The sequence below is a fragment of the Cheilinus undulatus genome, linkage group 3 (genome assembly GCF_018320785.1).
Source record: "Cheilinus undulatus linkage group 3, ASM1832078v1, whole genome shotgun sequence".
NCBI lineage: Eukaryota > Metazoa > Chordata > Actinopteri > Labriformes > Labridae > Cheilinus > Cheilinus undulatus.
The window spans coordinates 47,919,563-47,936,569 of NC_054867.1; the positions used below are offsets into that span (position 1 = coordinate 47,919,563).

Genomic DNA, 17,007 nt, shown 5'->3' on the forward strand with positions numbered 1-17,007 from the left:
GCACACAGAAGAGAAAATAGTATAGATAAGCGTCTGAAGGATGCCAGATGGAAAGATGTCTACAGAGAAACCTGAAAGTGTCATTCATTTCTATACACTACACTGAGATGCAAACCCTCTTCTGCTGTCACACGGGAGTCTTGTCACTCAGTGGCTGCTGTCAGCCTGTCATTTGTGCTGTTGATAACACACTCAAGCAAGGCTGCGGTCAACAAGAGAGCAGCGTTTATGCTGAAAGCACTCTGTGTGGTTGATCGTATGGAGAGACATACAGAGGCTGTGTTTGGTGTCCATGGGTGCTGTTTGGTTATCTGATAGCTGAGCCAGCAGACGACATAAAGGAAACTGGATTCTGCAAGCATGGCTGACTGCTGAATAATTCACAGACGGGCCGAAGAGGCTGCGTCTTATCCTAACCATTGCTCCCAGCTCAGGTGAACCATTCAGCACACGGCTGAGGGGAAAAAAACACATACAACGTGATTGCCAGCCATGTGCATTGTTGCATGGAGCCACTTTCACCTCCTCTTGCTTGTGCCATCCATGATTGGTGTGCAACATGCGGTTGAACAAGAACAGAAGGCCAAAAAGTCATTTTTCCACAGGTGTTTCCAGCTTTTTTTTCCTGTAATAAATATGCAGATTAGTAAAGCACTGGCAGGAAACGGATGTAGGCGGTTAAACACAAAAAATAACTTCCAATATTTTCTGACCATCACATTTCAGCGCTCAATTTGTGGAAGAAATAAAAGAAAAACTGATAAAGCCAAGACACTGAAAAAGCCCAAACAGCCTTGACTCAAAATGAGCAAAAGGAACATTTCCTTCATGTGTGAAAAGAAGCTGAAAAGTAAGTCATTTATTCTAAATGTGTCATTTCATTTACCTGTTCAATCTTCTGGGTAAAGAAAATCTTTGAACAATTTTTCATGAAGTGCAAAGGGTGTTTTATCATTTTAATAGTTTAGTGGTAAAAAATGCTCCCCAAAAGTTGTGATGTTTGTCTGTTAAGCAAAATAATTGGCAACTTTTCACAATAAAATACAGAGAAAATTGCATAGTCACTGGATAACAAGTGAGTAAAACTGCTACTAAACCAGGAAATGAATAAGTAAGTAGTGGCTTCTTAATCAGATAATAAATAAGTAAATGCTACATAACCAGACAACAAATGAACAGCTATTTGAATGTAGCTTATCAGGAAACTATTGTTAACCCAAAAAAAATAGTAACTAATGGCTTCTTAGCCTGGAAATAATCAGGTAACTATGGACTTATTAACCAGGAAATGGACTTTAATATGAATTTGCAGGTGCACCCGTAAATTTATATGAAAATAGCAAAGCACCCAGAGAGCGCAGACCTCCACCATTAGTTCTATCTCCCAATAATAGTGAAGAATCCTTTAAAAAATTCCTGGATCCATCCCCATGCCCCCCCATCATGGCATTTGCCAATCACTCCCTCCTCAGTGGGGTGGCGACATGGTGAGGCAAAGCATTGTCTTCACTACGGGTTGACTGTCATGGCGGAAGCATTGCCTGCTGGTGCCAACAGATGCACTGACAGTCTCACCCATGGTCTCACCAGACAGCTGGAAGCCATTGCAGAGGGTGAATAGTCCTCTGTTCCTCCCAGCATTGTGAGCATTCTCACTACAATTTGCTGTCTTTCTCTCAGTTACGCTCTGACTCATCTCCTCAACTGGGCCTGCTCTTTCAAACTCTATAAACGCCAAAACTTTGAATAGAAACACACCCACAAATGCTGCTGGGATTGAAGTTACTCATGTCCACCATGTCCTGGTGTAATGTGGTCACAGCGCAGACCTCCGCCATTAGCCCTATCTCCAAAGAGTGAAGAATCCTTGAAAAAAAATCCTGGATCCAGATGGTGATCCGGATCAGTCCCAAAATCTAATCAGTTCTTCCTTATGCCATTTCTGACATTTCCTGAAAATTTCATCAACATCCGTCCATAACTTTGAGTTATGTTGCTAACAAACTAACTAACACCTAACTGCTAGTTACCAAGGAAACAACTAACTAACAGCTATTAAACCACTTCATAGGAAAATAAGAGAGTAACTAAGGCCTTGTTAACAAGGAAATTGACTTTCTACCAGCAAGTTAATCTGGAAACAAATGAAAGACTAACATCTTGTTCAAAAGGCTATGAACCAGTAACTAACTGCTAGTTAATCTGAAAACAAATTAGTCAATAACGTCTAGTATACCAATAAATTAAACAGTAAATATCTGCTGATTAAAAATTAAATGTATGGGTAACTAACTGCTGGTTAACCAGGACATAAATGGGTTACAAGCTGCAAGGTTAAAAAGGGAACAAGTCACTTATGGGTTATTAATTAGTAGAATAATGAGTAACTAACTGATTCATAACCAGGTATCAAAACACAAACTGCTTCATCACCAGGTAACTGACCGCTAGTTGACCAAGACATAAATGGCTGCTAGTAAACCAGGAAAATAACTGGTAGTTAACTAGGAAACAAATAAATACATTTCTGCCTGTAATCAGATAGCTAATGGAAACTGAACTGCTGCTTAACTAGAGAATGAATGTGATGAATCGAGTATATAACTGCTAGTAATCTTAGAATTTATTGACATAATTTAAGAGAAAAATATGGGTAACTTAATGCAAGTTAGCTAGGAAAAAAATAACCTACTCAACGCTCATTTTTCCAGGCACTTATCAGTAAATTACTAATAAAAGTGACAGTTATTAACTGCTATTTAACAAGGAAATGTATGAGTGACTCGTTGCTAGTTGACCAGGAAACACACAGGTAACCAAGTGCTTGTTCATCTGAAAATGAACGAGTCACTAACTGTAAGTAACACAGCATCATACTAGGTAATTACTTAGAACCTAGTAACTTTACTAGACATTAATTCATTGGATAAGTAGCAATTATTTCCTCATTCCATACTAGGGCTGAACGATTTTGGAAAATAATCTAATTGCAATTTTTGTCCCCAACATTGCAGTTGCGCTTCGATATGCTATTACTCCTTAACTTTTTTTTTATTCCTAAACAAGTGCTGAACAATTCTTTGAAAGTGTCCAATTCTGATGATTTTGACTCGTATTGCAAATTGGAAATGAATTATTGCATTGAAGGGTTTTTGTCATTCTTATATTTAATCAGAAAAAAGTATAAAAAAAAAAAAAAGGAAGAAGGTAGGATTTTTTGTAGACTATTCGAAAAAATGGCACCTGAATGATTGCATATGTAATGCATAACATCTCTGCTGCAAAAAAAAGTTTAAAACTGGTATTTTGACACAAATTTCATTTCAAGCAAATATTGCAGAAATTTTGCAATTTGAAAATTGCAGCTGACCATATTGCGATCGAATCTCATTTTTGATTAATTGCCCTGCTCTATTCCATGCCCAGTAACTATGCAAATAACCTTACTGTAAAAAGTTACCCATGAGTGAAGAGACGAAAAGTCATTGATTCAAAAACAAGGTTAGTTTCACTTTTTCTCTGATCTTGTCAAGATCAACTTTGAACACATTTTTAAAATACATGGGATTTTTACACGTCATGATTTTGTTCCACAAAAATTCTGGCACATACAATGTAATGATACCTCTCCTGCTGGCATGATGATTTTATAAAGACCATTTGTACACCTTCTAATGTGTTCAGAAATGGCAGCAGACCTCTTCTCAACTCTTGAATGTGAAGCGAGCAAAACAGGTAAAAAAGCTTGGAAATGCCTCTTGAATCAAAATTAAAAACCATGTTGAGTTATAATGCCATTCAGTGGGTGGACAAGGATTCACGCCCTGTGCTTTCCTCACTGGAAAATAATAAATTCTAAGTGCATACCGCTGACTACTAATAATGTTTGTGCTATGCAGCTCTCATCTACAGAATGCAGGAATATGGACTGTACTTTGGCAAGGTGAGCCAATGTCCCAAACGAAAAGGTCTATCCTTTTTATTCGACTGAGCTTTAAGAGAAACTCCCCTTAGCTCCAACCTGGTTTAAACCCTAATCTCTTAATACATTTTGTGTCCTTAGAAAAGCTTAAACTGCAATTCTTGTGAAGTCTAGAAAAAGCAGGATAAGTTGCATTAAGAGTGCAAATTGCAATGGGTTAAAAGCAACATGGGAATTTTCTTGAAGTCATTTTGGGGTCAGTACAATCAAAAACATCTGAAAGACATTCATTTGCACTGAGTAGGCCAAAGTTTCTGTCTTTGTGCAGGGGCACACCTAATACTTTTACATGCAGTTGAACAAAACTCTATTTATGAGGTTAGTTGACTAAAACTAGACTGTAAAACTCATGCAAACATGTTGGTTGGAATGAAAATGACACAAGCTGATTTTTTAAAAATTGGATTCAAGGCCTTTGCACAGTGAGTCCATTTATTTGTTCGAATTTTTGCATGTTAAAAAAGAAAATTAATCACATGCTGCTGTAAGTATGTTTGCACACCGACGCCAAAATTTTCATCCGCCATAATCTTTTTGGAACAGGTCTGATTTTATGTGAATTTTCGCATCAGGCCAAGTCATTTCAATGGGCGATTGATAATTCAGATTAGCGTGTGCGACTTCTTACCCAACTTACCCCTCCTCTCCCTCCCTCACACCGAAACCTCACTTTAAACTCTGTAGTTTGCCGTGTATTTATGTGGGTATCAACCAGTTGCCCTCCATCTCTCTGACTTGGCCCAGCGCTGAGGTACGAGCTGGTGCTGTTTGAAGCTCTCTGGCAGGATGGATGGATCCAGAGTGATTATTTTAGTCGCAGTACAAAACAATTTATCACATTTGACAAATTTTTGCAGTGAGTGAAAAATAAAATGCAATGGACCAGGTGTGCAAGGTTCAAGTGTGTGATGTTTTTTTTATAGATTATGGATTCGAAAAAAGTGCATCTGAAAATAACAGTCATTGTGCAGAGGCCTTAAAAGGGACATATGCAAAAATCCCTTTTTTAGGCTTTTGTAAGAAAAATATGTGTCCCTGGCCTGTCCACAGTTCCCTCAGATACCAGAAAAATCCATTCCCTTCCACCATCTCCTTCTCTACCTTCAGAAAATGTGTGCTGAAACAAGCCCTTCTCAGATTTTACCCTCATAATGTCACATGGGGAGTAAGCATCCGCGCCCAGATTTGGTTGGCCCTCCCCGCTTGGAAGAAAGTTCCATGCTCCTCTCTGGTCCTCCTCTCAGCTACCAGCTGAGATGCTGGATAGCTCAGCAGGTTACCCTGCTGACTTTTGTCTGGGAGATTGGTAGTTTAATTCCCAGTTAGACCATAAACTTTGGATAAAAGTGTCTCTAACACTGTAACATCAGGAGTGCCACAACCATTTCCTGAGAGGGATGTGGTCAGGGGCGGAGACAGAGAGTTAATTACCATTTAAAGCCACAGACACAGAAACGGCTCGTTCTGAGAAGGGCTGAAACCGAGATGTTTTAAAACATTCAAAAATCCAATACTGGAGTGTTTTTTTTCAGCAACAAACTTCACAGACATGTTTGGGGAGCCTCTGAGAATGATATAAACTTGTGTTAAAAGGGTCAAATATGTCCACTTTAACACTGGTGCAGCTGGAGGTTGAATTTCTTTTGCATAACTGCCTCAACATTCCTCTAAACTGACCCAGTCTTTTGGAGCTTATCCAGTTTTGACATAGAAGTCCAAAGGCGTAAATACTTAGACGAAAGCAGAGAAAAAAAAACAACACACAGGTGAGTACAAGAGTTAAAACAGCTTTCATTGTCTGTTAGGTGATATAATAGGTCAACTGCAGGAAAATCAGATAGCTTGCAGTTTATCACTTATCGCCACCTAAACCTTAGTGGAGTTGGAAATAGTTTATCAATAATAAATTCTTCCCTGGTACTTGTAAAATAGGACAAGGATGGTGGTCCAATTAACTAGCCCAATCATGCTTCACTTTTTTTTATGTATGTATGCATTGTAAGAGTTTATCAAATTGTATTAATAGGATTTTTATAAATTTAATGTTAATCCAGTTTCTTCAGCAGCTAAATTTTCAGCTAAAGTCCGATAAGATAGTTCTAGTCCTCAATGTAGCTCAGAAATAGCATCAGATAAAAATACATTTTGATGTCACTCTTTGTAATCAGATGTTAGCTAGTCATTTGGATTTCAGGGTCAACACTTTACAACAAGGTACACAGGAAGGTATGTTTACAAGGCAACATATGAGTAATTACAAATGGCAAGCTGTTGTATCATAACATCATGCTGTGCTGAACATCGCATGTGGACAGACTTATAAACTGAAGAAGAGAGCCTGAATGGCTAATAATAGAGAGAAAGAGACACAGAGAGGCCGTGATGTCTCCCTTAGAATCACTGCACTTTAAAAAGTATCTCAAATTCCCAAAAGTGAAAGGACCTTTTTTATGTGAATATTTTGAAGACTGTTTTAACCACAGAATTATTTTTCAATTCTTTAGTCCCAAAGAGACGGGAGAACAAGTTTGTGTAACCCCTTAATCACTGATGTTTACTGCATGTAATACATAAAAATCTTTGACTTTAAATTTCTGATTAGATTTTTCTTTTGTCTTTATAGTCCCATAACTTTTTTATAAATAAAAGTGACATTATTGCAGCACACATACTCTTAAAGCCCAGCTTGTCTTGAGAAATGGGATGTGTAGAGCTTGATTGTGCACCACAGGGTTGATGTTTTACAAGCTTTTCAGGAAAAAAAGTCCACATGAGACAAAATGGTTAAAAAAATAGCTGAGAGCTCTTGGGTTAAGGAATTAATGAGGATTTTACTCCTAGTTAATGAGCAGATAGTGAGTAACTCCTCATCAGATTTTATGAAGTAACAGAGTCCTTTCAGTTGATCATCATCCTGGGTAGTTACTCACTACTGAATCATTTCTAAATGATAATCTGTTCAATGGTTACTTATTTTAAGTTACCTGCTGATTAGTTGTGTTAACTCGTGGTTAACATGCAGTTAATTACTTTTTATTCCATTGTAAACTAGCAGTATTTACTTGTCCATTCTCCTGTAACTTTGCCATTCTTTGTACCATATTGTAAAGTGTTACCAGTGTTAAATTAGACCAAAATCATTGCCTGATATGAGGCAAACTCTTGTGTGTAGATACACATTTTACCCGAGCCACCTAAATGACACCTTGCAGCCAATCAGAACCAATGATTACACCCGTACATGGCACTTTAGATGTTGTGTATCACTTGCAACAAGCAGAAACAAAGTCTGCAGATGGGACTTCCTACTACCAAGCATCTGTTCAATGATCAAACACAGTGTTATAAGTAAAGTCAAGGCTTGTAAGTTTTATCATCTCTCCATTTTTAATACACGTGAAATGAAACAAATGCAACAACCCTGTTTACACACGCTGCCTCAGGCGAGCACCTCCCTGGAATGGCGGCTAAAATGATCCTACTAGTACTGTAAATGTCTGGGTAAGAGTTACGTATCGTACACAATGTAGGTCACTTAAGATAGTATGTCACAAGTAAATAACTCGGTTACAGGCCAGTGACAATGAGTTGCAGCTCCGTCAATTGCAACACACCAAAAAGAAAAAAAAGAAAAAAAAGAAATAAAAGGAGAAAGAATCTTCAAACGTCACATGCACCACAACCCCAAAACAGCAGACATATGTTAGGTAATTTTTTCACTCTGTCCTTGGAGACCTGCCATGAAGATATAAAAAGCCCAAATGAGAAACAGAAAGGCTGTTAATGTTTCTGTCCTTTCAGCCAAGAATGATCTCTGAAAACAGTGTTGAATGAAGTACAAACAAAGGTGGAGGAGAAGTGTAAACTCCCAGCGATTCTCACAACCAGCCCTCACCAAAACCCATATAACCTCTTTAATTATTTTCAATATTTACACTGATGTACACAAAATACACTCAAAAAGGAGATTTTTTTTCTAGTTTCTCAATACGTTTAAATCCTCTGGTACATTCCGAGCCTTCAGGAAAAAAAGGAAAACTTGTATATTAATAAAAAAAGAATGTTCTCTTGGAGCATCTGTGTTTGTTCCCCCGTGGGTTTATCAGCTTGTTGCTATAATCAGGTGCATCCCAGGACATGAAAGAGACGGGTGTGGCTGATATGAAGCCTAAGCCAGTTCCACTTTTCACACTTCAATCACATTTTGACTCATCAAAATAAAATGCTTTGTTCTTTTTCCGTTTTCAATCAACTGATTTTATTGATCAACAGGCAGACGTGGGACAAGAAACAAAAAAAGGTGTAACTGGGCGGGGCTATATAGGAGGTGGTTATTGTCATGTTCATCATGTCGGTCTTTTTTTGTCATTATCTTGGTTATTATTTCAATACAAAAAGAGAAAAAAAAGAACAAAAACAAAAACAGTGGAGCGCCATCCTGGTGGCACTGTTTCCTCATCGACTGACGCATGGAGGGCCCGTTGGTGACTGGAGAAGGCTTGCAGGATTCGTGTGTGCGGATGTTGTGTAAGAAGGGCAAGTATGTGTATGTGTGTATCTGTGTATGTGTGCGAGCGTCTCGGATGAGGGGTTTCACGTCAGTTCCACTGTCACTGTGAGGACGAGTGCCATCGACGTAAGTCCGAGCATGTCAATGCGAGAGGCTCCATCTGTGGAAAAATCAAAGGGAGAGTGGGTCAGACAGGGACAGCGTGGATTCTCTCCATCATCACTGAAGGCATTTATTTAAAATAGTGCAGTATTACATAAATCCCCACTTTTCATTACCCCCTAACCTGCTAAAATCTGATGAATATGCTTTTATGTGACGTAAGGGTTTTCATTTCATTGACTCTTTTCAGGGAGACCCAGATGTACTTATTTAGCCCTGCAGAAATAATCAGTTTAAAAATCCATGTTATGTGATGCATGCATTATTAATTATTTCTGAAGTTAAAGCAACTGGAGGACTCCATGTTGGATTTGCACAACCCCAACTCCAAAAACACTGGGACGCTGTGTAAATGTAGCCAAAAACAGAATGTAATGATTTGCAAATCTCATTAACACGTTATTGACAATAGAATATAAATAACATATCAAAAGTGAAGCTGAGACATTTTAGCATCATGAAAAATATCAGCCCATTTTGAATATGATGTCAGCAACACTGTGCAACACTACAGCCACTCATGGAGCTCAGCAGAAGTTCAACCACTCATTACACAGCTGCTTTGTGAGTTTAGCTTTAGCTAAAGCCAACATAGATATGCTAGCTTCATAATTAACGTCAATACATGGGGCAATGTAGCTAAATTAGCTTTGGCAATGGGAGCTTTAGCTACATAGCTATGCAGATAAGGTAGCTGTGAAGAATATATAGCTGCTTTGTGCGCTAAGCTTAAGCTACATTAGTTACATAGCTACATTATTAACATAGCTTATGCAGCTAACAGAGCTATGTAAGTTACACTGGCTGTGTTAAAATGTTTTAATAAACGACAAGCTTTTTTCCAGACTAAGTAGGCTGCTAACTCGGCTTTATCAAATGCTTACTAATCAGGTTAGGTTAACCTTTACCTTTTGGTATCTTAACCATTCCCTTGACCCTAAACAGAAGTTTAAACAATTTTTATGAAGGACAAATGTCCAAGTGTGTATTTCTGTTCTGACAGAGACAGCATCTCAGATGAACAGTCTGTGGGTGAGGCCGTCAGAGATATACGGTCTGCACTTAGACCCTTCTCAATCCTGCATCCTTTATCAACACCACCACCAGTGGATAGACTACATGGGGGGTATCCCATCCCTACCGTAGCATCACTACCCCTTTAAGAACATGAAGTCAGAGTCAAATTTCAAAGATGTTTCACATTTATCTCTTATCAAAATTTGTAACATAAATCAAAGTTCACTTGTATTTAAGGCTCTCCTGATTTCAATGGTGAGTGTAGCTGATCTAGTTTAGGAGTCCCTAGATGCCTTTTTTTTATTGTAATGAACAGAAAACTGATTTTCAGATGGGATACCACCTTAGAAAAAGAACTTCAGCAGGGAGGAAATAGACAGCAAAAAGATCAACTGTATTAAACAGAATGAGTTCAGTGTTTTATGATATAACCCTTTAATTCTTTATCAGTTAAGGTAAACCATATTAAATTGGTTTAATCCTGAATAAGCTGTATGCTATTTTGGTAAAATACTGCTGAAGATGGAAATATATAATGGTAAGTACATTTCATAACTTGTTATTTTTAAAGTCCAAGATAGGACAGCCTTGACTGGGATGAGGTTAAAACTCTGAACCTGTTTTCAATTGGTATAAAAAAGAAGGGTTGAGGGCAATGAGAGAAGGAAACCAGCTCCTACAGACAAGCAGTACATGCCATGTGTACAAAAGAGACTGATTGTAAACATGAATATGTGTATGTATGAATATGTGTCTCTAAGGATATTGACATTGAGTACATGGACACCACTACATCAGAGCTGGAAGGTGTCCCCACATGGCCTTTGGTGCAATCCAGACCAACACAAATATAATCTTTCTCTCCAAATATTTGAAGATATAAAAAAACTGAGATATGAAGGGTGAAGCTCTAACTTTATTTCACTTTATTTTGGATTGGTTGTTGTAGGACCCACAGTGTGTCTACTAGATTATAAAAGAGTGTTCAGCTTCATTCTGTGATTGTTTTCCTGCAGCTTTCTGGTGGAAAGCGAGGTGGAAACCCGGAGCTAATGCAGGATGGAGCGTTGTGAGCGGGTGTGGCTGTGCTGACAATATCAACAACGTGTTTGGCTGTGGTTGATAAAACAAGGACATGCATGACCACATTTAGGTGTGGCTGGGCTCAGAAAACTCAGATGTGATGTTGTATGAGTTAGACTCATATGATTAAGCCCTGCGATCACACAGACTGCATTAAATAAACGAAGGTCGCCACTTGTGACTTTGCCCACAAGATCGTGAATTTACTTTTCTTTTAGAGTCCACAGTTTGGCTTCGGTGGCTGTCAACAGGAGACTAGGGCTGCATAAGTCATCATATTATTGACATTATTGTAATACAAACAGTCATATTAAACAAACCACCCATGTATTATCTATTGCAGTACATCAGAAAAGCTATATCAAAGAGAAGGAAGTAATGCTGTATCAGTCCACCATTTGACCAAGGCCTGAAAATGACCTTATGTAAAATATAGCAGCCATACTTTTAAAAGGGACCATGCATATTAAAAAAATTAACCTCATTAGATTTACATTTGTGTTTCGTTTGTCTTTTATATGCATGTGGTAGATACACACTCACAAGATTTCTACATTTTGAGTAAAATTTAAACATATGTTAGCTGCAACTTTGTGCAAAGTACTCTGGGTAGTGGTGTTTTATGGTTGCATTGATCTTTTTTCCATATCTCTCTGATTGTAGTCACCTTAATCTACATCAAAGTTACTTTCCTTGCTGTCCATTTTACTAAGCTGTACTAGGGTTTGAATTAAACAAGGAGGTAAGGATGGCACAACATTGGACAAAAAACAAGACAGCCAAATTACATCACTACCCAGAAACAATTAAAAAACATGTAAGCCCACATGTGAATCTACTTTTAAAATATTTCCTCAAAATGTTGTTGTTCTTTTCGTACAACGCATACTTTTTTGGCATGTAGGATGCTAAGGATTCACAGCAGAGCCAAACATGCCATGACCCAGGTCTGGAGAAGAGGAGGGCAGCAGTCAGGGTCAAGCTTGACACATGTCGAAACATGTGTTTGGCAGCCAAGGTCAAGCTCGATGGCATCTCTTTTGACTGGACCTTATCGTAATATATCCAGAGACCACTGGCGTTTTTGTGGGTCCTTGGGACATCCACAGCATGACTAGGGGCTTGTCGCAACCCTACTACCCACTCGGACGGTACCCTAGGCCCTGCTTACTTGTTACATCAACCCTTTCCCTAAAGGTGTGGACTTAGTTTTTGTTTAATGGATTGTTTTTTTCCATGACCCTGGTTATGCAAAGACATCCAGAGCATGACTGGGGTTATGTCAATCCTCTTTCCTGCCTGAGGGCGCCCTCAGGTGGGCTTACAAGCCTCACTTCAGCCTCAGTTTTTTGCCGAAACATGCCTAAAAGTTCTGCAGAGTACTGCACATAGAAAACTCACCAATGCTAGCTCTAATGAAGTCAACAAGTCCAAACATGCAGGGGTTTCTTTGAACAAGGCAGAATTGCAGATCACACCACTTTTGCTTTGCAGGCCTAGCTGACAATAAATATCTTCCCATGTTAGTTAGATTTTAATTTCTAATATGTAGATCATAGAAGGGTCTCTGAACCCAAAGGGTCTCCAAATTAGACAGGCTGTTAAAAGTGATGAAATGCAAAATAGATGAAAATTCCCCCCTCACACTATATCTATCATCAAAATAGTATATTTCCTTTGAACAATCATAAATAACCCAGATGAAGTGTTGCAGTGTGACTCTCATATTCAACCATCAGCCATCAATCAGTCTGGACATATGACGAAACTTTTAGGGACAAAGTGACATGGCTGTCTCTGTCTTTTGTCTGTCTGAACAGACAAAAGACAGAGACAGCCATGTGTGTCTGTCTGAACAGGCCCTAACATTAACATTGCATTTTCATTATCTGCTAAGGGGACTTGATGAAACATATTTTCTGACCTGTGAATAAAAGAGGTAATGGTGTAGTGTCTATGATAAAGTGCAGAACAATGACAAGTGGGGCTTTTCCATTACATTAAGCAGCTTGGCTCTACTTGGTTCAACTCGCCACAGCAGTCCAGCCAGGCAGAGATTTGCTTTCCACCACAACCGAGCTACCAGTTTGATGGCTTGTCTAGAGCTGATGATGCTGTGTTTAGAGTCCATGATGTTAAATAGCTGTGCATCAGTATGCATTGTTTAAAAGAAGAAGCACTGTTATGTTTCAACTTAAGTGGTATTTCAAACTTTGGTACAACAGTTGATATTTAAATACATCTGCAAGGTGTCCCTGAATGATGACAAACTGCTGTGACATCACCATGGCATGCTTGGTGGCGGGGCAGGCAAACTTGGGCCATGCTCCAGAGCTCAGCTTTGCGTAGCAGAGCATAGCCAAACTGGTGATGGAAAAGTAAATCAGCACAGCTTGGTTTGGATTGGGTTGGCCAAAAGTAATAGTGGAGAGCCATTTCAGCAGCAATGAAAAAAAGCCTGTATCTTCCTGCACGTTTGTGCTGAGGCGTCAACTTGTTTCTAAGGTCTTTGGAGATTTACAGGTGTGACCAATCAGAAAAGATCTCATTTCACTTAATTAGACTGGCTTTATAGCTGTTATGATATCGCCTTTTTGGGGCCAAATGTAGTCAAACTTGCACAGTACTGTGGATGCAATCACTACATCTCTATCCTATGGTTGCGCTTGTCAATAATAGACAGCCACAACCAATGAATGAATGAAACTTGTATTGCCCCTAAGGGAATTTTTCTTTAACCAAGAGCAGCAGGGTAATGCTAAATGGAACAACGATATGCAAAATGAAGACTTGAAATGAAGAGTAGTTGAAGTCTTAAATCATAAAAGTCTTTGTATCATCCACCAAAAAGTATGATCATTTTCCCTTCTGCATCTCACTTCTTTTTGCAACTTGCTGGCCAAGAAATGCAATTTATGGCACTTTCTCTCTGACTTAATTTTGTAAAAACCAAGCGTCTGCATCCACTTGTTATACAGTCTGTGCCGGTGGTGTTATTTTATTGTGTGCACACTGGGAAATGTTGTTTTTTAGCACTTTGATTATAACGAATTGGATCATATGTTCCTCAGGATTGTTTAAATCAAACTCTCAGGGTTTCATCACGATCTCTAAACTCAGCTAATCTCCACAGAAGTGACATTTTGTATTCTGTGTATTACACTCTGTTTATGGGAGTCGTACAACATTAGACAACAACAACTAGATCTTCTCAATAAGTACTTCATCTCATTGTGTAATGGGCTCATCCAGCCATAAGATCATCATCTGAGGTCCCCTCTCAGTCTACAATCAGAGATGCAAGTCGCCTAGCCATCTGTTTGCCTTCAGTTTTTGGCTCAGACCTCAGTGCATTTCTGCCAACCTGAATATCAACTGGGACTCATTTCTGTGGCAGCGTGCTCTTTTTAATAAGGATCACTCCACCTCAGTGGTGCTGGACTGGAAATGCCAGCGGAAAACATTTCACATTCTCTTAGCACTGACTGCTTTCACTCCAGAGAAGGTTTAAGTCGAGTTAGCTGCCTTTACAGACCTACTCTATATTTCAGACAGTGGGGGTGACACATCTGTCCGTACCATACCGCTCTGCTCCCTGTCTATGATCTGACCTCTCCACTAAAAGAGGATTTTCAGTTGAATTTTGCAAGGCACTATGGGAAAAGACAGCTTGCCTGCAGCATGTCTGCCAAAAAAAAAAAAAATGCAGATTACTTGATTATAGCTGCTGGCACGTATGTTACTGTTATTTTTCTGTGCAGAGTCCATTAGCTGATACTTTGTTGATGTGATAAATTTTCCTCTGTGATTGTACAACCGTGTCTGAGCCAATATGATGAGTGCCAAAGATAAGGTGACAACTCTAAACTTTAGAAGTTTACTTTGCCCAGTCTGTCAGCAATGATAGTATTTGGTAAAGAATATATGGTATGTCTTTGTCCCTCATCTCTCAAATTCTTAAAAAACAAAACAGCAACAAACAGTATAGAAAACCAAAGTGCAACAAACTGAAGTTCCTCCAGTGTCCACTCAAAAGTGGCTGCAAAACCCAATAGGATCCCAGGTTAACATTCAAAGTAGGTTTACATGGAAGTGTAACTGGGGAATAATCTTTGTTTTTACTTGAGCCAAGGTCAGACTACATGTTTTTGGCATGATTATAAAACCAAACTGATAGTCATAGTCATAGAGTTTTGAGAATCTTTAACCCCCAAATCTGTTGTTTCATCTTGTAGGGATGCACGATAATTATCGGTACCGAGATAAATTATCGGCTGATATTGCATATATTTTACATATTTTATATCCCGATAATAAAATATTAACTGATAAAATCCACCGATAATAAAGGCGTTTACTTTCTCCTGGGACTACACATTCCAAAATAGCAGGTGGCGCCGCAGTACGAGACCTGGTGTTAAGCACCAGAGAAGAAGAGGAAGCAGCCTCAGTGCTAAGAGGCTAATAGAGGTTAACAACATGGTGGTACTGGTGGAGTTGTTCAAGGATAACAGGACAGTGTTTGTAGAATTTGCCCTTCAAAGGTCCCGAAGAGTGGAAAGAAGTCCTCGACGGATCTTAAGTAATAAAAGTCATCATCCTAACTACGTTAAAATGAAGTGGTAGCAGCTGCTTGCCAGTTGCGGGCATTAGGACTGAGAGCCAACTGCTAATACCAGGCAGAGCACTGAATCAGCAGGAATTGGAAACTACAGAAAGTTTTCCAGAGCCAAAAAGCAACGCTAATAATGACAAAATCAATCTGACAGTCTCCTGATCCAACAGTACTTTCATAGACGTATACCTGCCTGCTCTGTTTGATGTGGTTTCATTCAGTCTGATTGACATTAGGAACAGAAGTTTAGCCACAGACCATGGTGGACTTTACATTTTTAACCTATTTCTGATATGGCTTATGTCACTGCATATTTTTAATCTTTATGTAAAGCATCAGCTCTCTTTATTTATGACTTAAGCAGCAAAACAAAAGACCCCAAAACATCTCCATTTGTTTAGCATGACAGCCTGCTGTCATTTGGTTTCATGTCTGATTTGACATAAGTCAGTTGAAATTATCGGTTATCCGTATCGATTAAAAAAAAAAAAACTTATCGTGCATCACTATTATCTTGTGCATGGTTTTATAGTGAACAGTAATCTATGACACATCAGCGACACCTCTCAACCTCTTAGAGAGTCTTGCTTGTTAAATTTTTGTCCTGCCTTCTAGGAACTGTCCCCTGACATCAGTGACGTTGACCAATAAGAGAGAAGAGGGCTCTGCCTGTGCAGCAGGCCCAAATGTAAACAAACCAAATGGTAAAGCAAAGGGAGAGTGATGAAGTTGGTGCTGTGAGATGGAACCATGGGCCAGAGGAAAGTTTGTCAAGCTCCCTGCCTTTAAGATGTACAGTAGAGGAGTGACCACAGCTGAGGAAGTTTGGCAAGAAATAGCTGTTAGCAATCGCATCGAGCTGGTGTATCATTGAGGATAACATTAAAAAACTACAAATAAAGTTCAGTACAGTAAATACAGTTTGTTAAATAGGAGTCAACAGATTATTGTCCTAACTGATTCTTGAAGCCGATATTTAGCCAGTTAGCAGTACTGGCATTTAATTTTACCGATAATCAATAAATTAATTAACCAAAAAGTGTGCTACCTTGGCTTTGCTGCAAGGTTGTCTTCCCCTCTAGCTTTATTTTCACTCTCCCCATTCTCACCTAGTGTCCTGCTTACTACACAACCTGATTGGCTAGATGTGTACCAGCCAATCAACACTTATGCATGGATGCCACTGATACAGTTAGCAAATGGCATCACTTTCTGTTGTGCTGCTGCTACTGTGTTGCACTGTGCCATTTCTCATGCTGCTAGAGCTAGGGCTAACATGTTTACATTACATTATGTAAATCAGTGATCATCAACTTGCAGCCCAGGGGCCACATAAGTCACCCAATATCTTCCCATCCATCTCCGGAACATAATCAAACTCAAAATATGTGCAGATGAAAAATTCTAGAGGAAAAATGTTGTAGTATTTTAACCCAAGAGATCATTTTCAGTTGCCTTTTCCTCAAAAGTAATCTGTTCTAAAAGAAAACTCCATTATTCCCTTTCTCTCCTGTGTCTACAATAAGGAAAGAAAGAAACAAAACATCCAGGATGCTTCTGCACTGTTTCTGTTTCTCTCCTTCCTGTAAGCACATTAAAGGACTTAACATTATTGGCCCTATACTCAGCAGTACAGAT

At 39.0% G+C, this 17,007-nt stretch overlaps 1 protein-coding gene across 3 annotated transcripts in view; it reads right to left on the minus strand.

Moving 5' to 3' along the window:
• Positions 1 to 7,586: 7,586 nt before the first annotated feature.
• Positions 7,587 to 17,007, minus strand: part of igsf21a (immunoglobin superfamily, member 21a) — a 521,040-nt gene continuing 511,619 nt past the window's right edge. For all 3 annotated transcript variants that reach the window (XM_041783290.1, XM_041783288.1, XM_041783287.1), the window contains one exon: positions 7,587 to 8,652. In XM_041783290.1, the coding sequence (XP_041639224.1) occupies positions 8,576 to 8,652 (77 nt within the window). In that variant the 3' untranslated portion in view covers positions 7,587 to 8,575. The remainder of the gene's footprint in view (positions 8,653 to 17,007) is intronic.